Source organism: Momordica charantia (assembly GCF_013281855.1).
Source record: "Momordica charantia cultivar OHB3-1 chromosome 6 unlocalized genomic scaffold, Mcharantia_2.0 BLBB01000006.1, whole genome shotgun sequence".
Lineage (NCBI taxonomy): Eukaryota > Viridiplantae > Streptophyta > Magnoliopsida > Cucurbitales > Cucurbitaceae > Momordica > Momordica charantia.
The window spans coordinates 29,990,438-30,006,679 of NW_028275164.1; the positions used below are offsets into that span (position 1 = coordinate 29,990,438).

A 16,242-nucleotide genomic window follows, 5' to 3' on the forward strand; every position below is an offset into this window, starting at 1 on the left:
AAGCATGAAGCATAATCGAAAGTAATCTTATCTTTTCTCAACCATTGTCATTCACGGGACATGGTACATTTATGTAATTTAGACTTGGAATGTGAGCGAGTCTTATCGATATTAACATGTTTTTATAGTAATATAACTATGCAATAATTTCTTCATTTATTATAGCTCAGTGAGCTATCGTATCTCTCTTTTTTTGTTGTAGTGTGAGGATTTGATTTAATTTTGCCCCAAATTTTAAAAATGTTTCGACTCTAACCCCAATCTTTTAATTTGTTTTTAAAAACTCTGTTAATGATTTTCATTGAAAATACCAAAACAAAAAAGACAAAAAACACACACAAAGATTGGGGTAAAATTGAAACTTTTCAAATGTCAAGAGAAAAAATCAAACCAACTATATATGTTAGTATTTTTTATAACTTATTTGGAATTAAAGAGGTTGATGGAAAAATTGAAACTTTAGCACATCAATAGAACATTTGAAATTAGCCACATAAATAATAGAGGTGGTTTAACTTAGCCTTTGAAAAATTCTATACTTTCATACACTTTCTTTTATAGAAATTTTTAGTTTCTAAATAAACTTTATGAATAGCTTATTTCGAAGAAATTTTATCCTCATTATCATTAAATGTTTGACAAATTAGAGAGAAATATAAAATAAATAAAATAAAATAAAAACTTCTGAGAGAAATGCAAAAACAAATATTTTTTTTAATAGAATGAGTTGTCAATTTTCAAGGATCCTTAAGTCCTCACCCATAAGAAGTCAAGTATTATCCTTTTATGCACCTATATTATAAATTAGTTTAGTGTAGTTTTACAAATATAGTAAACCAACCATCATGTATCTCATTTTGTTTGATCTAATTTAACCATGAACACTACTCCAATAATTTTGCCTTTGCCTGTATATTTATGGTTTCTTGATCATCATCTTGATTTGCTTTTTGTAGTACAATATGTAGGGTTGAAGATCGTAATTCACACCCTCTTAGTTGGAGATATATGTCAATTACCATTAATCTAGGTTCGCTTTGGCATCATCTTAATTAGTTTTGGTTAACTTTATGGTTAAATTTCGAGAGATGTTCATAATTTCAAATCTTGTTGGTCGATCTTAATTAATTACTGTCGACCTGACTAATATTGTTAATGAAAGTAATGGTGCATCTTAGTTTTCCTCCAAGTCTTAAAAATAAGGGCTTAATTGGTACTTTATTAATATTGATGTGTTAAAACTCTTTTTTTGTATAACGTTTTTATTATATTTTACAAAAATTCACATGGGAGGACAACTTTTTATAATCACATTTTTTTCTGAGACGTTAATAAAATATGAAAAGAAATATATTTAGTATATATATAAGACTAAATTTGTGGTGAATTTTGAAGATTTCTCAACTGTTTAAACCTAGTCAGCTGGCCCCAATGTAGAAAAACTCCAAAAAAGTCATGGCATGGCATGCAACCTACTTTCGGCCTTACACATGTCAAGCAATGATTTGATCAAAACTACTTTATAAACCACAACAAACATCATTCCTAAATCAACAACTTTCATAGTTACCTTCATCGAATCGTTTTGAAGTTATTAAGACTGTGTATTTTCAAATTTCTCTCCAAAACAAAATGGCAGATAACTCTCAAAAGATGAGCTACCACGCGGGAGAAGCCAAAGGCCAAGCTCAGGTTCTCTCCACCATCGATATTTATATTCAGCCACATCATTTTCTATTAAATATAGCATGCATTAATTTTAATTATTAGTCGATAATATATATCATATTGCCTTAACAACATTTCTAACAGGTTGTGATACACTTGAATATAAGTGGTAGTCTAATTGAAAAATATTCCATGTTTGTTTATTCATGGGATAAAGGGATGCCTGATCAACATGTTGGTTTGTGTTATTCACAGGAGAAGGCAAGCAACATGATGGATAAAGCAAGTGATGCAGCTCAATCAGCAAAAGAATCGATGCAAGAGGCAGGACAACAAGTGAAGGCCAAGGCACAAGGAGTCGCTGATGCTGTCAAAGATGCCACTGGCATGAACAAATGAAGCCTCCCTCATTTCACATTTGCCCATTTTTAGGGTTTTTTTCAATGGTTTTCTTCTTTTTTTTTTTTTTTTTTTTTTGCTCTTAAGATAAAGCTCTTATGTGTAAGAGATCTTTTTTTGCTTAGATTAAAGCTCTTACATATAAGGGCCGGCTAAAGTGATCTATAATTTAATTTATCTATGGACTCTTATAAAGTATGAACTTTAATTTATTTAGATGGATGCCTAAAGTAATTCTTACCAGACTTAATGCGGGTCTAAGAAAGATCTTTCTAAACTCTAGAGTAATTGTCTACATTGGGGCCACCTAAAGTAATTCTTACTAAACTCTAGAGTTTATACATATAATACATATATACAAGCTTCATGGTCTCCAATGTGCTAAACACATTTTATTTCTTCTATTTCCCATCTGAAAAAGAGAATGTTGAGTTAGGAGTAGTGTTTAGTTTTTTTTAGTACTAACAAATGAGTGGGAGAATATTCGAACTCACGACCTCCTAATTTTAGATAGGTGAGGTATTGTCGAATGCATTTGTAGTATAACGCATTCGGGTCTAGGTTTGTTCGCTCCTCATATATATATATATATAAATTTTAAGAACTTATATGGATGATCCTTGAGTAATTTATTTTGTTAGCAATCCAACATGAACTCTATAGCTTGAGTAGATGCCACGACCTCTTCCAATATATATAAAGGATTATGAAGACAAAAGTTTGTACATTATAGAAGAATATTTTCAGCTGAATTAGGAAAAGTACAAGACTCTCAAAATATAAAGAGAGGAGCTAGTACATGTGGGTCAAAGAGATTAGCAAGAGTGTAATAAGTCATTATAGAGAAAAATATAGAAAATATAAGGATAAATGGCATTTGTAGCCAAGTTTGGCTAAACACCGATAAACTTCTAGATCTGTACAATGAAAGTGGTTTTGTCATAATATCTACAAGTTGGTCGTCTGATAGTACAAATCGAACCAATAGCTATTTGCGAAGCACTTGTTCACAGATAAAGTAGCTTTAGATACAAGAAGACCAAAATATCAAGTTAAAGCCCTTGCTTTTATATTTAATATAATGCTAGATTTTTTTGACGGGAAGCCAGTGCACAATAGTTATGGAGCGTAGAGAAAGAGCGCCAACAAAAATATGCTTCCTGAAATAAATCATCATCAGCAAGAGACAAAACTTTATACCAATCACCATTGGAGTGTCAATAGGTTTACAATTTACAATTAACCATTTTCAGCCCGCTGTAGTAGATTAATAAAGTATTTACATAGGTAAGGAATTATCACTTCTACTGATTTGCATGCGATAGAAGATAGGATAATTCACCAAAATCCTTCAACGGAAATGGGAATTTAAAGAAGATATCAAGTGTTAAATAAAATGAAAGTTATTGCTAGTCACCAATATCTATCAATGGGTCAAACTTTTACCCAATAAAAGATCAATGCAAAAATGACCCTTATTATTCGAGTTATAGCCGATAAACATACATTCTTTTGATAACTTTGCAGTATATGATTATCTGGAAAGAAACTATATAACTTTTGAAGGGGTAGGTAGTCTAAGTTCCAAAAATAGAAAGGTAAATGAGAATGAGCAAGTAATGAAAGATTTTTGCACTCTACTCTCCAATTTTGTTGGGATATAGGTACATGAGAACACGTTGAAATTTATCACCCAACACTTTTAATTTGCTTGTCCAACTAAGTTGCCAACTATGGATTTAAAATTTTAAAAACAAGAGAAAGTCTCCCCCTACTTTTAAACAAGTATACTTAAGTTAAACGAGTATAGTCATCAACAAAGTGGTGAAACGAGTAAAGTCATCAACAAAATTGGTATTCTTATTAACATAGGTAGGTCAACACTCTTCTCTTTTTATATCTTTTTAACTATATTTTACAAAAAAACTCACCTTGGAAGATTATTTTTTATAATGACATAGAGATATTAATAAAATATTAAAAAGAAATTAAAAAACACACATATATAGAAAAAGAACTAAAATTGTGGTGAAATTTGAACATTTCTCAACTGTTAAAACTAGTCAGCTGCGTGTTAACCTAGAACAAATCCAAAAATATCATGACACATGTCACCACTCAAACCACAAAATTCCACATGGCATGCAACCTAGCTACTTTTGGGCATTACACATGTCAAGAATTGATTCGATCGAAAACTACTATATAAGCCACAAGAAGGATGATTCCTAAATCAACAAACTTTAAGTATATTCATCAAATTGCTTTGAAGTTATTAATTGTCTGTGTTTTTGAACTACTACAAAAGAAAATGGCAGATAACTCTCAGAAGATGAGCTACCATGCTGGAGAAGCTAAGGGCCAAGCTCAGGTTTTCTTGCATTAATTTTATTACAACTACTGCCCTAACACTATTTCTAATAGACTAGTGACATGGTTGAATATAAGTTGGTACCCTAATCGAAAAATATTCCACATTTGTTTAATAGTTTGGGGATTAAACTTTGATTAGTCATAGCTTGTTGGTTTGTGTGGTTTATAGGAAAAGGCGAGTAATATGATGGATAAGGCAAGTGATGCAGCTCAATCAGCTAAGGAATCAGTGCAAGAAGCCGGACAACAGGTGAAAGCCAAGGCACAGGGAGCAGCGGATGCTGTGAAGGATGCCACTGGCATGAACAAATGAAGTTTTTCTCATTTCTAATTTGCCCATTTTTTGTTTTTTTTTCCAATGACTTTCTTCATTTTTGTTTTTGATCGGGTGAAAGCTCTTATGTGTAAGGGATCTTTTTGCTTAGATTAGAGCTTTTACATGTAAGAGTCAACTAAAGTTATCTATAATTTAATGGACCTATGAATTTTTATAGAGTATGGACTTTTTATTTAGGTTGGATACCTTTCTTCGAATTTGCAATTATATGAATCGTCACAAGTAATATAATAGCAGATTATCGTCTTCACAGGAAATGACAAGTTATACTCATTACCAACTTTATACTTTGATTTTATTTGGACGTCGAAATTTTAATGGAAGGGTAAGTAAAGAAGTAATTCTATGACTAATTCAATAAAAGAAATGGACACAACTATCTAGAAACAAAAACAAAAGTAAACTCAAAAAAAAATTGAACTCTAGAGCACAACTTTACCGATATCATCCTTTAACTCTTGCTACAATTTTAATTGGAACTTCTAAACTAAGATTGTTGGCAGACTCTATCTTATTGAATCGAAATTAGCTTGTTAAATAATAACAAATGAAGTATTTTTCACACAAATTTCTCTTATTAAACTTTCTTCGAAAAGTTGCTGCTTAAATCTTTAGAATTCTCCTTATTTCTGAATTTTTTTAAAATATTATTGTTCTCACAAACGAATGGTGACTTTCTTTATTTATAGAGTCTTCTATGAGCTGTGTGTGTGGACTTGAGCTAGGTTGACTATGGGCTCAAGCGCTAAACTTGCTAACTTGAGTTTATTTGAACCTTGCGCTATCTCAAGCTTTAGGCTTGGTTAACCTCGGTATTTTGGGTCCATCTAGTTGATGTAGTCATGATAAGTATTTGTAGTCTTTAATGAATTTTGGACTTCGGGTAACTCAATCATCACGCGCCATAATTCTTTAGTTTAATTTGGGGATACATATCAATTCCTAATTGGTCCCAAATTTAATAATATATAATTTCATCAATCATTAATGGAAATTAATAACATGACAATTTATGATTGGCCGTAATGTATCACTTTTTATTTTTTCTGTTTCTAGCCTCTTCCTTTTTCTTTTCTCTTTTGCTTCTTGCTCTCTTTGCTCCCTCCGTCGTGTTAAATCTTCATCAACTAAGATTTTTTTCAAAGCAAAATAATATAATTGAATAAATTAAATAACATTAGAATTTAAAACTTTTGAAAATCAGATATTATTAGGAAGTAGAACTTAAAATGGGAAAAGAGTGCCACCATTCGCCCCTCCCTATCGTTTTGTTTAAAAACCGATTTTCTTTTGTATTGGAAATTGATTGGTACGCTTCCTAATTTCTTCAAAATTCAAATCATTAGTTCCATATTCTATTTAGCCAAAAATAATGATCACCTTTGGTAATTGGTTTCAATTTTGTTCCTAATTTTTTAAATGTTTCAATTATATCTTCGAATCACATAATCTGTTTTAAAAATAAGAAATCGTATATTCGTGATTTTAATTGAAAATATCAACCAATAAAAAATTTGGTAAAATTGAACCTTTTATATGTTCAAAGCATTTTGTTTTATTTATTTGCAAAATTAAGAGGTTGGAGTAAAATTGAAACTTTTAAAATAGGAATGGTATAATTTAGCCTTTGAAAGATTCTAAAGTTCATATATACTTCTTAAATGTCACGGTAACTTATACAAATTTTATAACTTTACGAATAGCTTATTTAAATAAGAAACTATGATTTTGTGCACATATAAAACCTAGTTTAGTTTCGTTTGCAAATATCACAACTCAATCTCACCATGGTATCCCTTATTTTATTTGAGTAAAAGCCGATTTAAACATGAACATCTTTAACTTTACCTTTGCCCATATATTTACCGTACTTGACTATTATCTTGATTGGTCTAGGAATCTTACATTATCTAAGTAAATTTTGAGATGTTGATCATAAATGTTAGTTGATTAGTTAATTAATCTCAACTAGATCTTGTTAAAGAAATTAATGATGCATCTTCATTTTCTTAACTCTTGACAATGTGGGATGGATTGATTCTTTTATTAATATGGGTGGGTTATTAAAGCTATTTTTACTATATTTTACAAAAACGATCACATGGGAGGATGAGTTGTTTATATTGCCGTAGAGATATTTATATATGTGTGTGTATAAACTTGGTCAATTTTCTCAAGTTTTCACGTACAAATATATTATAACAAAAAAGGACCTGAAATTTCTCGAGTGTTAAAACCTAGTCAGCTGGCCCCAATGTAGAACAACTCCAAGAACAGGATGACACGTGTCACTCCTCTCAGACCACAGAACCATTCAGGGCGTGCAACCTACTTTTGGCATTACACGTGTCAAACAATGATTTGATCAAAGCTACTATATAAATCACAACGAGCATGATTCCTAAATCAACAAATTTCATAATTGTATTCCCCAAATTGTTTTGAATTTCTTAGCGCTTTGTGTGTATCAATTTCTCAACTAAATAAAAAAACATGGCTGACAACTCTCGAAAGATGAGCTACCATGCTGGAGAAGCCAAGGGTCAAGCTCAGGTTCTCTTCATCGTCACTATTTATATATGTTGTTAGTTACGTCATTCTTTTATTATATATCTCTTGCGTCATTATTTTATTATATATCTCTTGCATTAATTTTAGTCGATGATATAAGCCGTACCACCTCAGTGATGTTCCTAATTAGTTAGTGATATATGGCTTAATATAAATGGTAGTTTAATTAAAAAATATATCCCATATTTGTTTTATATATTGAGGATAAAGTGATGAAATGATCATAGCATACTGGTTTGTAGGAGAAGGCATCTAATATGATGGATAAGGCAAGTGATGCAGCTCAATCAACTAAGGAATCAGTACAAGAGGCAGGACAACAGATGAAGGCTAAGGCACAAGGAGCCCTTGATGCTGTCAAGGATGCCACTGGCACGAACCAATGAAATATTTTTTTAAATTTCCATTTGCCCTTTTTGGGATTTCTTTTCCCTTAGACTAAAGCTCTTTTGTGTGCAAGGGCTTTGTTTTCCTTTTGTGTTAAAGAGAAGAAGAGCTCTCATATAGCTCATGAACTTTTTCTCCATAAATAAGATCAATCAAAGCTATAATTGATATATAGACCCAACGCATCTTGTGTCTCTCTTTCCATCATTAAAAATAAAAATTAGAGTTTATGGACAAGTGAATTAAGAAAATTTTCACTAAATATCAATTATGCTAGCTGACCATAATTATCTCATGATCAAGAGGGAAGTCCAAAACAGAGTATCAATTTTTTCTTCAAAAAGGATCCTATGTCCATTTTCTTTAACTTTGGTCCTTTTATTTTCTTTGGAAAAAAAGATAGAATTTTCTAAGGGTTAGTTCCATACACACACACTCCTTATGTTGAGTTTCATGTGAGAGTTTAGCCTTTTTTTTGAGAAAATATTATAAGGGAAAGGCCGTTGAAAATTTTCCAAATTTTGAAATTATTTTGACATATTACTCAAACCATTCCAAGGATGTCACGTGACATTTCCTCGCTACTCAAGGTCAAGGTCTTTCCGTGACGTTGTATACCGTCACGAAATCAGATGTCGTCACGGTTACTCATTTACGGTGACATTTTTTAAACGTCACAAAATGTCTTAATCGTGACATTCTTCAAACGTCACGAAATCATTTTTCATGACGTTTAACAAACGTCCGGAAGACTATATTTTACATGACGAGAGGAATGAAAAGGAAAGAGAGGGGAACAAGAGCGGGGAAATAAGAGAGAAAGAGAGGGGAAAAGAGACCAACGAATGAAACTTAAAAGAAAAACAAAAAGAAAAAAAGACCCATTGAGACTTTTCCCCACTTTTTTCTAAAAACGTCAAGAAAAGTGAGTGCTTTTATAAAAACCTATGGTATTTGGTAAGAAAAACCTATGAAAATATATTTTTACATACACATTTTTTAAAGTGAGTGCTTTTGATAAAAACCTATAGTATCCTAAAAGCACAATCCAAATAAAAATATATTTTACATACACATTTTTTAATATACTTGTTTGAGGATTTAAAAAATGAGTGCTTTTGATAAAAACCTAGGGTATTTGGTAATAAATGAAAAAACAATTTTATATATACTTTTTAAAAATCGAGTTCTTTTAAGAACCTTTTTTTGAAGAAATATGCTTGAGATGATTATCAGAGGTGATTTATCGACGTGTGTTAATAGATCATAGGACATCGAACAATGCTTTGTCATCATGATGATGACATCTAAATATCAAACCTTCAAAGAAAGAATAAACTACTGCTGTCACTTCAAGGCCAAACTGATCAAATATTAATATATATAGTTCGCCCTCATAAGGGATGAGCCAATGCTCGATGCACCACATCTCACTGCCCTTAACCTTTTCAACAATAAGGTACTACGATTAGACGTGCAGCCGAAACCAATTAGGAAGTGACTCAGCTTGGTAGGTGATGTTGAGAACCTTGAGCCTATAAATAAAGAGACTCAGTTCATTCTCCAGGTACATGAAACTATTCTCTCTCTGGGCTAGTATAGATCAAATTTGGACTGACTTGAGCATCGAAGCCTTTTTCTCTTTATGTGTTGGTTTGGTTTTGTGCATTTGTTAGCCTCCAATGTTACATCTTCGCATAGTTGGTCAATTTTTAGATTAAACAATGATAATCAAAAAATTGATCGTAAAGTAATTGACACTCTTGTAATTTGAGCACTTGAGATCAGATGATTACTAAAAAAATGCGTAAATTAAAGGAATTTTCGTTTGAGGTTTTGAGCTCTAATACCATATTAATATTCATTGGGATTTCATCTCAAAACCAATTAGCAATAAGATGAGTAGTCAATGTCTATAACTCTTGCTATGTCTCATATATTTTCAACGTGCGATCCTTAACACGCCTCCATAGATGTGTTTGATAATACTTTTAGAGTAACTATTTTTAATTAAAAAAGTAGTATATTGCATATTGCATACTTGCATTCATCAAATGTGTGAATGAACACTTGAAAAGAATGGACCATGTTTTTTTTCAAATAATGTAACTTAAAAAATATATATATATACAAAATTAAGGTAGGTTTGAAATAATTTCAAAACTAGGGTAGCTAAATTGTGTACGATAAGGGAAATCGCAGACAATGGACATGATTTATTCAGAAACTCGCGTCCAGCGAACCCGATTTTAATGTCAAATGGCTTGCTGGAGCCACGTGTTTGGCATGCCGAAGCGATTTTCACGTTTTAAGTGTTTTTCTTTCTTTTTTTCCTCTATTCCTCCATGGTCTTCAGCGTCCATTCCCTCCATCGCCTGTTCTTTCTTCTTCCTTTCTAGAGAAAAATTTCTTCCTTAAAAGAATGGGTCGGATTTGTCGAGCGCACGCCCATTTTATGTTTCAGATATGGACCATTTCATTCCAGATCTTGAACGACTTGTTTCAAATCTGAAATGAAATGGGTCCAATGTTGTAGATCTAATTAACGTCTTGACGTTTTTGAAACTACTCCATTTTTGTATTTCTTTATTTTATTTACATTTAAAAAAAAAACTTTCTAATCTATTCTATTTATGTAATTCATTTTTAAAGTTACATTATTAGTGAAACTACCTCAAAATGAACACAAAAGATACAAATTTGTGGGATAATAATGGGCCAGAAACGCATGGGGCATGCTGATGCAGTGTTGGAGAGTATGAAAAAAGTTCTCCCACATCGGAAAGAGCCATTCCTTGGGCGCGTGAGAGAACAGTATAAGAAGGGGGGAGGGGGCAGTGGCAAATCCATGATCCTTCAGGCAGTTAATGGGATGTGATGAGTGGTTGGCTCTCGCAATAGATTGTGAGTTGGGTGTCCGCCCCAACGCCTGGTTACGACAATTGGGCACTCTCATTCCTTCCGATCTGATCCCTATTTTGAAGGTCATTTTTTAAATCTAAATCCAATTTTTTCTTTTTCTAGGTTTGATTACATTTTTTAAATTTCTTTTTCTCAATGTTTTTATTTGATAATCCACCAATCCCCTGGAGCGAATTTGGGGTTCGCATCAAAAATATTTTATATAGTTCAAATATATAAAGTTCACCTTTATATCCAGCATATCACATCACATAATTCAAATCGGATCTCCATTTTTTAATTTAAAAAGTGATATATTTTGTTAATTTTACTAAAAAAAAATTCTGCCATATTTGTAATTCTCCCTTCAATATGTTCCAAGAAAGAATCTCCCCTGTACTTTGATAAAATTAATTAACATTTCAAATTTAATGAATTATTAAAACTTTGTTACAAAACACACTCAGAAAGAAAAGGAAGAAATTTTTTTTTTTTTTATTACTCTGCCCTCGTAAAATGGATAACCTCTTTACCTATGGAAATTTACTGGCAAAGCATTCAAATTAAGATCAACAACAAAAATCATATGTAAAACAGTAGTAGTATTGGTAAAAAGGAAGAAAAAACAGCCAGAACTTTGGATAAATTGATTGACATGTTTGAACAAAAAAAAAAAATTAATATAAAACCACGCCCACTTCAAATATTACCATGGATACCAAGAGAACATTCAATTTCAGGAAAAAGGGAGAGAAATAATAGTTGAACATATGGATTGGACTAACTAAGAAAATGGCAACTATATTCAACCATAATATAAGAGCAAATCAAACTTTACAAACATACATTAAAACTGGTACCCAAATGTTGTAAAAATGATTGGAACTGGATAGAGTAGGATCATAGCTAAGATGGATTTGAGAAAAAGTATAGAGAAATTAGAAGAAAATGACACAGTGATTTTACGCGTTTAAGGATAAAAACCTAGACAATGAAGAAAAATTTCACTCAATAAAGTAGGTAAGAAGAGACTCTCTCTATCTTTATCTCATCAAACCTCACACTCACACTTTAGCTCACTTGGAATTGGAGATTTTTTGGATAGATTGCCAAGTATATGGTGCTCACCTATTTATAGCCCAACCATACTTGTTCATCACGCAAATTTTTATAGTTATAATTATGTCACATACTAACCTTGGATAGGTGATGATCTAGTGGCCATAGATTCGCCACATATTCACTCTAATAGCTTCTAGTTACTTTAACTCTCCAAGGAAAAACTTCTTAACTACTAGAAAACTTAGTTTTTGTGATGCTCATAATGTTGACAAGCCGCTTATCTTAATGGCTTCTAGAGATTTCTATCTCTAAGGAGGCTTCTTGAGCAAGCCTTGACAAACTACTTAACCTAGTAGCTTCTAGAGACTTCTTGAACATACTTGAGAAATATTATTTAACACCAAACAGATTGAACTCATCCATATATTTTTAGTTTCTTTTTCCATAGCCAATAACTTGGCCAGTGTCGACCCATGGAAAAGCAACTTCTTAGAAACAGCATAATGTAACCTAAAGCTTGATTAGGTCATAGTACAAGGCCTTCATGTTGCAACTCAACGTTTCAAAAATTACCATAAATAAAAGTTGAATGTCAACTTGTACATATCTCGACTAATCTCAATGTAAAACTACTTGACTCTGTTGGGGAAATTCAAAAGATATTAAATTGGAAGTGCCTACCATAGTTTGAACTCATTCTAAATGTACTTTATTAATAAAAATACAATTTTTACATATACTTGTGGAAAAAAAAAACATTGATTTAGAGTGTGTTTAATTACTATAGTCTCCCGGAGTAATTTAAAAAAACCAAAAGTGCTTTTGGAAAACAAAAAAAAAACATATAATATTTGGTAACACATAAAAAAATAAAAATAAAAATAAAACAGATTTTTTTAATTAATGTTACTCTACAGTAATTTGAAAATCATCTAATTCACAAAGAGTCTGAGCTTTGATCAAGTGTAATGACTAAAAACTCAAGGTTGAAATCTTATGCCCAATCAGCAGATATGATACTTATTAAAATTTTAAATATTAATGGTTCGATTATCCACCATTAGCACTGTTGACTTTTTTCCCTAAAAGAAAATAGGAAGACTTCATCAACCTTCAAAATGACAACAATAGTCTTAATATTAATATCTTTTAGTGCAACAACATGCACGGTGGGGATTAATTCCACAACTTTTTATACACACCTAGTAGTCCAATAATCATTAGGAAAATAACCCCGCAATGATTTAATAACGTACCACTCAACTATATATACACACACAAAAATGGCCTCGAAAGCTTACTACACTGCATTCAAGTTTTGTTTGCTTTGTTGAATGGCTAGTTTTTCAAATTTCAAGTTTGCTTTAATATTCTTCTTCTTACTTGTTCATGTTCATGTTTCAGTGTGTAACAGATCTGGCGTTCCCAAATGCGTAAAGGAGGAGGAAGAAGAAGCTCTACTTAAATTTGTAAGTCACTTTGTGGACTATGTTTCAGATCTATCAAAACAAAATATGACGACAAAAGGCAATTGTTGCTTATGACCGGGAGTGGTTTGCCACGAAACTAGTGGACATGTTATCAAGCTTGATTTCCAGTCTATGTATTGGAGTAGCAGTGGAATTGATCCAAGTTTGTTGGAGTTGAAACATCTTTATTACTTGGACCTCAGTTTCATCGATTTTCAAAATGCTTCAATTCCCACTTTTATTGGTGAAATGAAACAACTCCAACATCTTGATCTTTCACGTTCATCGTTTAGTGGGAGGGTTCCACCAGAGCTTGGAAACCTCACTAACTTACGTTTTCTCGATATGGGTTTCAATGATGGCCTTCGTGTTGTTGATGATCATATGGAGTGGATTTATAATCTATCATCTTTGACAACTTTGGGCATGAGTTATGTGAATCTTAAAGCTGCAAAGGCTTTAAATTTGATGAACCTACTCAACTCTCTTCCTATTCTAAAGTCTTTAGATTTAGTTAGATGTGAAATCCATGATGCCCAATTTTTGTATGCTCCTTCAAATTCCTCGCAAATTAACAATCCAGCTTCCTTAGAAACCCTTGATCTCTCAGATAATAGTTTGGTTTGTTGGGTGCCATCATGGATTGGTAATATTACAAGTCTTACCCAAATGGATCTTGCCGATAACCAATTCCACGGCGTTGAAGGTGGACTGCTGTCAATCATTGGAAACACGTGTCGCCTAAGAGTGTTGGATTTGTCCAATAATAATCTGCATGGAAATCTAGGAAATTTTTCTGGGCGTTGCAGCAAATATGATATGGAACATTTAGACTTAAGATCAAACAAACTAAACGGAAGTTTGCAGAGTAATGATTGGTTAGGAAAGTTAAAGAACATGAAACTTCTTCATCTTTCAAACAATTCATTTTCCGGCCCAATGCCTGAGGATGCTAGCCAACTACGAAGCCTGGAGGAGTTAAGAATAGAAGATAACTATTTTGAAGGCGTTGTCTCAGAAGTTCACTTCGCCAATCTCTCAAAACTAAGTCAGCTAATGATTGGGAATCGAGGTGGCTCGATCAGCTGGAAGATAACATCTGATTGGGTTCCTCCATTCAACCTTTATTTCCTTTCTCTGCAGAATCTCAACACTAATGGCTCCGAGATTCCACAATGGATTCGAACACAGACCAAACTATGGTTTCTTGATTTGTCTTACGGTGACATCACAGGAACTGTACCCACTTGGCTTGGGGAATTAACTCATCTCACGTATTTAGATCTTTCCAACAATCAACTCAAAGGAAGTATTCCCCAAATTAGCCCTGATGTGTTTGAATTGTATCTTGCACGTAATCAAATTAATGGCTCATTATCAACTTCTTTCTGCAAGATGACATATTTGGTTGTTCTTGATATCTCTCAGAATAGACTATGGGGAGCCATTCCTGATTGTTGGTCGTCGTATGATTTTATTATCATGAGGCTATCATCCAACCAACTCTCAGGGGTCATTCCAGCTTCGCTCAACAATTTGCATCAACTTCAAGATTTACAACTAAGAGATAATAACTTCCATGGACAAATTCCATCCTTGGAAAATTGTAGCTACTTGATGATTTTGGATCTTGGAGGAAACCAGTTATCAGGAAACATAACCAAATGGGTGGGAGATGGTTTGAATCTCCGAAATCTAATTGTTCTGAGTCTGCGACAAAATCAACTGAATGGCAACATTCCCTCCAAACTCTGTGGACTTGGAAAGCTACGCATATTGGATGTTGCTAATAACAACATTACGGGGACAATTCCTCCATGTCGTGGCTACCTTCCAGGAATGATGGGTCAACTTATAGACTGGGAAATTCTCGAGTCACCTGACGGTAATATTGAAATACCCATTGACATTGATAAGGAAATTGTGGTGCAGGTTATGAAGGGAAGGGAATTCAACTACTCGAAGACAGTTTTAAAGTTGTTTGTAAATATGGATCCATCGGATAATAAGATGGTTGGATTTATCCCCGTTGAGTTGACGCAGCTTACTGGGCTAATTGGGTTGAACTCATCACATAACAATTTTTCAGGCATGATTCCTTCAGAAATTGGGAGAATGAAGGAGTTGGAATCGCTTGATCTATCTTGCAATAATCTCTTCGGGCCTCTTCCTAATGGCATGTTGAATTTAACGTCGTTGGAGGTACTGAATTTGTCTTACAACAATTTCTCCGGCCGTATACTCGAAGGGAATCAATTCTCCACTCTCAATGATCCATTTTCGTACATTGGAAATCCTTATTTGTGTGGCGATCCTCTTCCAAATAGCTGTGACGACGGACACAAATTGGTTCAGCCTTCAATTGGGAGTGGTGAGTACTTCAGGGATGAGGATGAAGATGACTTGGAGAAGATGTGGCTTTACACTATCATAATGTCGGGATTTGCGTGTGGATTTTGGGGAGTCATTGGAGTTCTAATCTTCAAGAGGAGATGGAGATATGCCTACTTCCAATTTGCAGAAGATCTCAAAGATCATATCTACGTGAAGATGTTAGTGAATATTGCAAGGCTGAAGAAACTTTTGACAGGAATTGGTGGAGATGATGAGTGATGTGGTTTCCTTTTATGCAAATATTATGTTTCTAGCCCAAGAACAAATTTGTAATTTGACTATGTTTCTGTTATAAGAGGAACTATTATCCACCTAATAATATGGTTTTTTGTCTTTTTCACCAATTTTGTTGATTTTGATCTGATAATCCACCAACCTCCCCCCAGTCTACACGCACGCAAACTACATTAATTTGTCTTTTTAATAATTATTCTAAGAAAAAACCTTCTCCATCCCTGGAACATAAAATCCAAGTTCTATGGTTAAAAAAAACATCATATGAAATCTACTAAAGGAAAATCAAGTGTAGTTGTTGGTAACTGTGACTCCAACTATATACTTCTTTTCCTCAAAAAATTAAATAATAAATAAACAACTGTTGTATAGTTCTCCTAGATTTTCCAATCAGAAAATGCTAAGTTAACAAACACAAGCCTCATCTTAATGTTTATTAATACCGTG

General features: G+C 33.0%; 4 protein-coding genes and 1 non-coding gene across 5 annotated transcripts; all 5 read left to right on the forward strand.

Moving 5' to 3' along the window:
• Positions 1-1,558: 1,558 nt before the first annotated feature.
• Positions 1,559-2,283, forward strand: LOC111026055 (uncharacterized). The gene is made up of 2 exons (XM_022304024.2): positions 1,559-1,692; positions 1,924-2,283. The coding sequence occupies exons 1-2, from the start codon at positions 1,633-1,635 to the stop codon at positions 2,065-2,067; spliced, it is 204 nt and encodes a 67-aa protein (XP_022159716.1). The 5' UTR covers positions 1,559-1,632; the 3' UTR covers positions 2,068-2,283.
• Positions 2,284-4,314: 2,031 nt separating this feature from the next.
• LOC111026049 (uncharacterized) lies at positions 4,315-4,933 on the forward strand. The gene is made up of 2 exons (XM_022304014.2): positions 4,315-4,438; positions 4,610-4,933. Exons 1-2 carry the CDS (start codon positions 4,379-4,381, stop codon positions 4,751-4,753), a joined length of 204 nt encoding a protein of 67 aa, XP_022159706.1. The 5' UTR covers positions 4,315-4,378; the 3' UTR covers positions 4,754-4,933.
• Positions 4,934-7,190: 2,257 nt separating this feature from the next.
• LOC111026035 (stress-induced protein KIN2) lies at positions 7,191-7,909 on the forward strand. Its single transcript, XM_022304002.2, has 2 exons — positions 7,191-7,330; positions 7,591-7,909. Exons 1-2 carry the CDS (start codon positions 7,271-7,273, stop codon positions 7,732-7,734), a joined length of 204 nt encoding a protein of 67 aa, XP_022159694.1. The 5' UTR covers positions 7,191-7,270; the 3' UTR covers positions 7,735-7,909.
• A 2,695-nt stretch (positions 7,910-10,604) lies between these two features.
• Positions 10,605-10,709, forward strand: LOC148211062 (small nucleolar RNA Z279/snoR105/snoR108). The gene has a single exon (XR_015792060.1). It is a non-coding gene; the product is annotated as a small nucleolar RNA Z279/snoR105/snoR108 (small nucleolar RNA).
• Positions 10,710-12,937: 2,228 nt separating this feature from the next.
• Positions 12,938-16,052, forward strand: LOC111025013 (receptor-like protein EIX2). The gene has a single exon (XM_022302864.2). It carries the CDS (start codon positions 13,300-13,302, stop codon positions 15,778-15,780), a length of 2,481 nt encoding a protein of 826 aa, XP_022158556.1. The 5' UTR covers positions 12,938-13,299; the 3' UTR covers positions 15,781-16,052.
• Positions 16,053-16,242: the final 190 nt, after the last annotated feature.

Excerpts from the sequence above, each read along its gene's own strand:
- LOC111026055 (XM_022304024.2), top strand. The coding sequence starts at position 1,633 with ATGGCAGATAACTCTCAAAAGATGAGCTACCACGCGGGAGAAGCCAAA. Across the intron at positions 1,693-1,923 it reads AAGCCAAAGGCCAAGCTCAG|GAGAAGGCAAGCAACATGAT; the intron begins GTTCTCTCCACC and ends TGTTATTCACAG.
- LOC111026049 (XM_022304014.2), top strand. The coding sequence starts at position 4,379 with ATGGCAGATAACTCTCAGAAGATGAGCTACCATGCTGGAGAAGCTAAG. Across the intron at positions 4,439-4,609 it reads AAGCTAAGGGCCAAGCTCAG|GAAAAGGCGAGTAATATGAT; the intron begins GTTTTCTTGCAT and ends TGTGGTTTATAG.
- LOC111026035 (XM_022304002.2), top strand. The coding sequence starts at position 7,271 with ATGGCTGACAACTCTCGAAAGATGAGCTACCATGCTGGAGAAGCCAAG. Across the intron at positions 7,331-7,590 it reads AAGCCAAGGGTCAAGCTCAG|GAGAAGGCATCTAATATGAT; the intron begins GTTCTCTTCATC and ends ACTGGTTTGTAG.
- LOC111025013 (XM_022302864.2), top strand. The coding sequence starts at position 13,300 with ATGTATTGGAGTAGCAGTGGAATTGATCCAAGTTTGTTGGAGTTGAAA.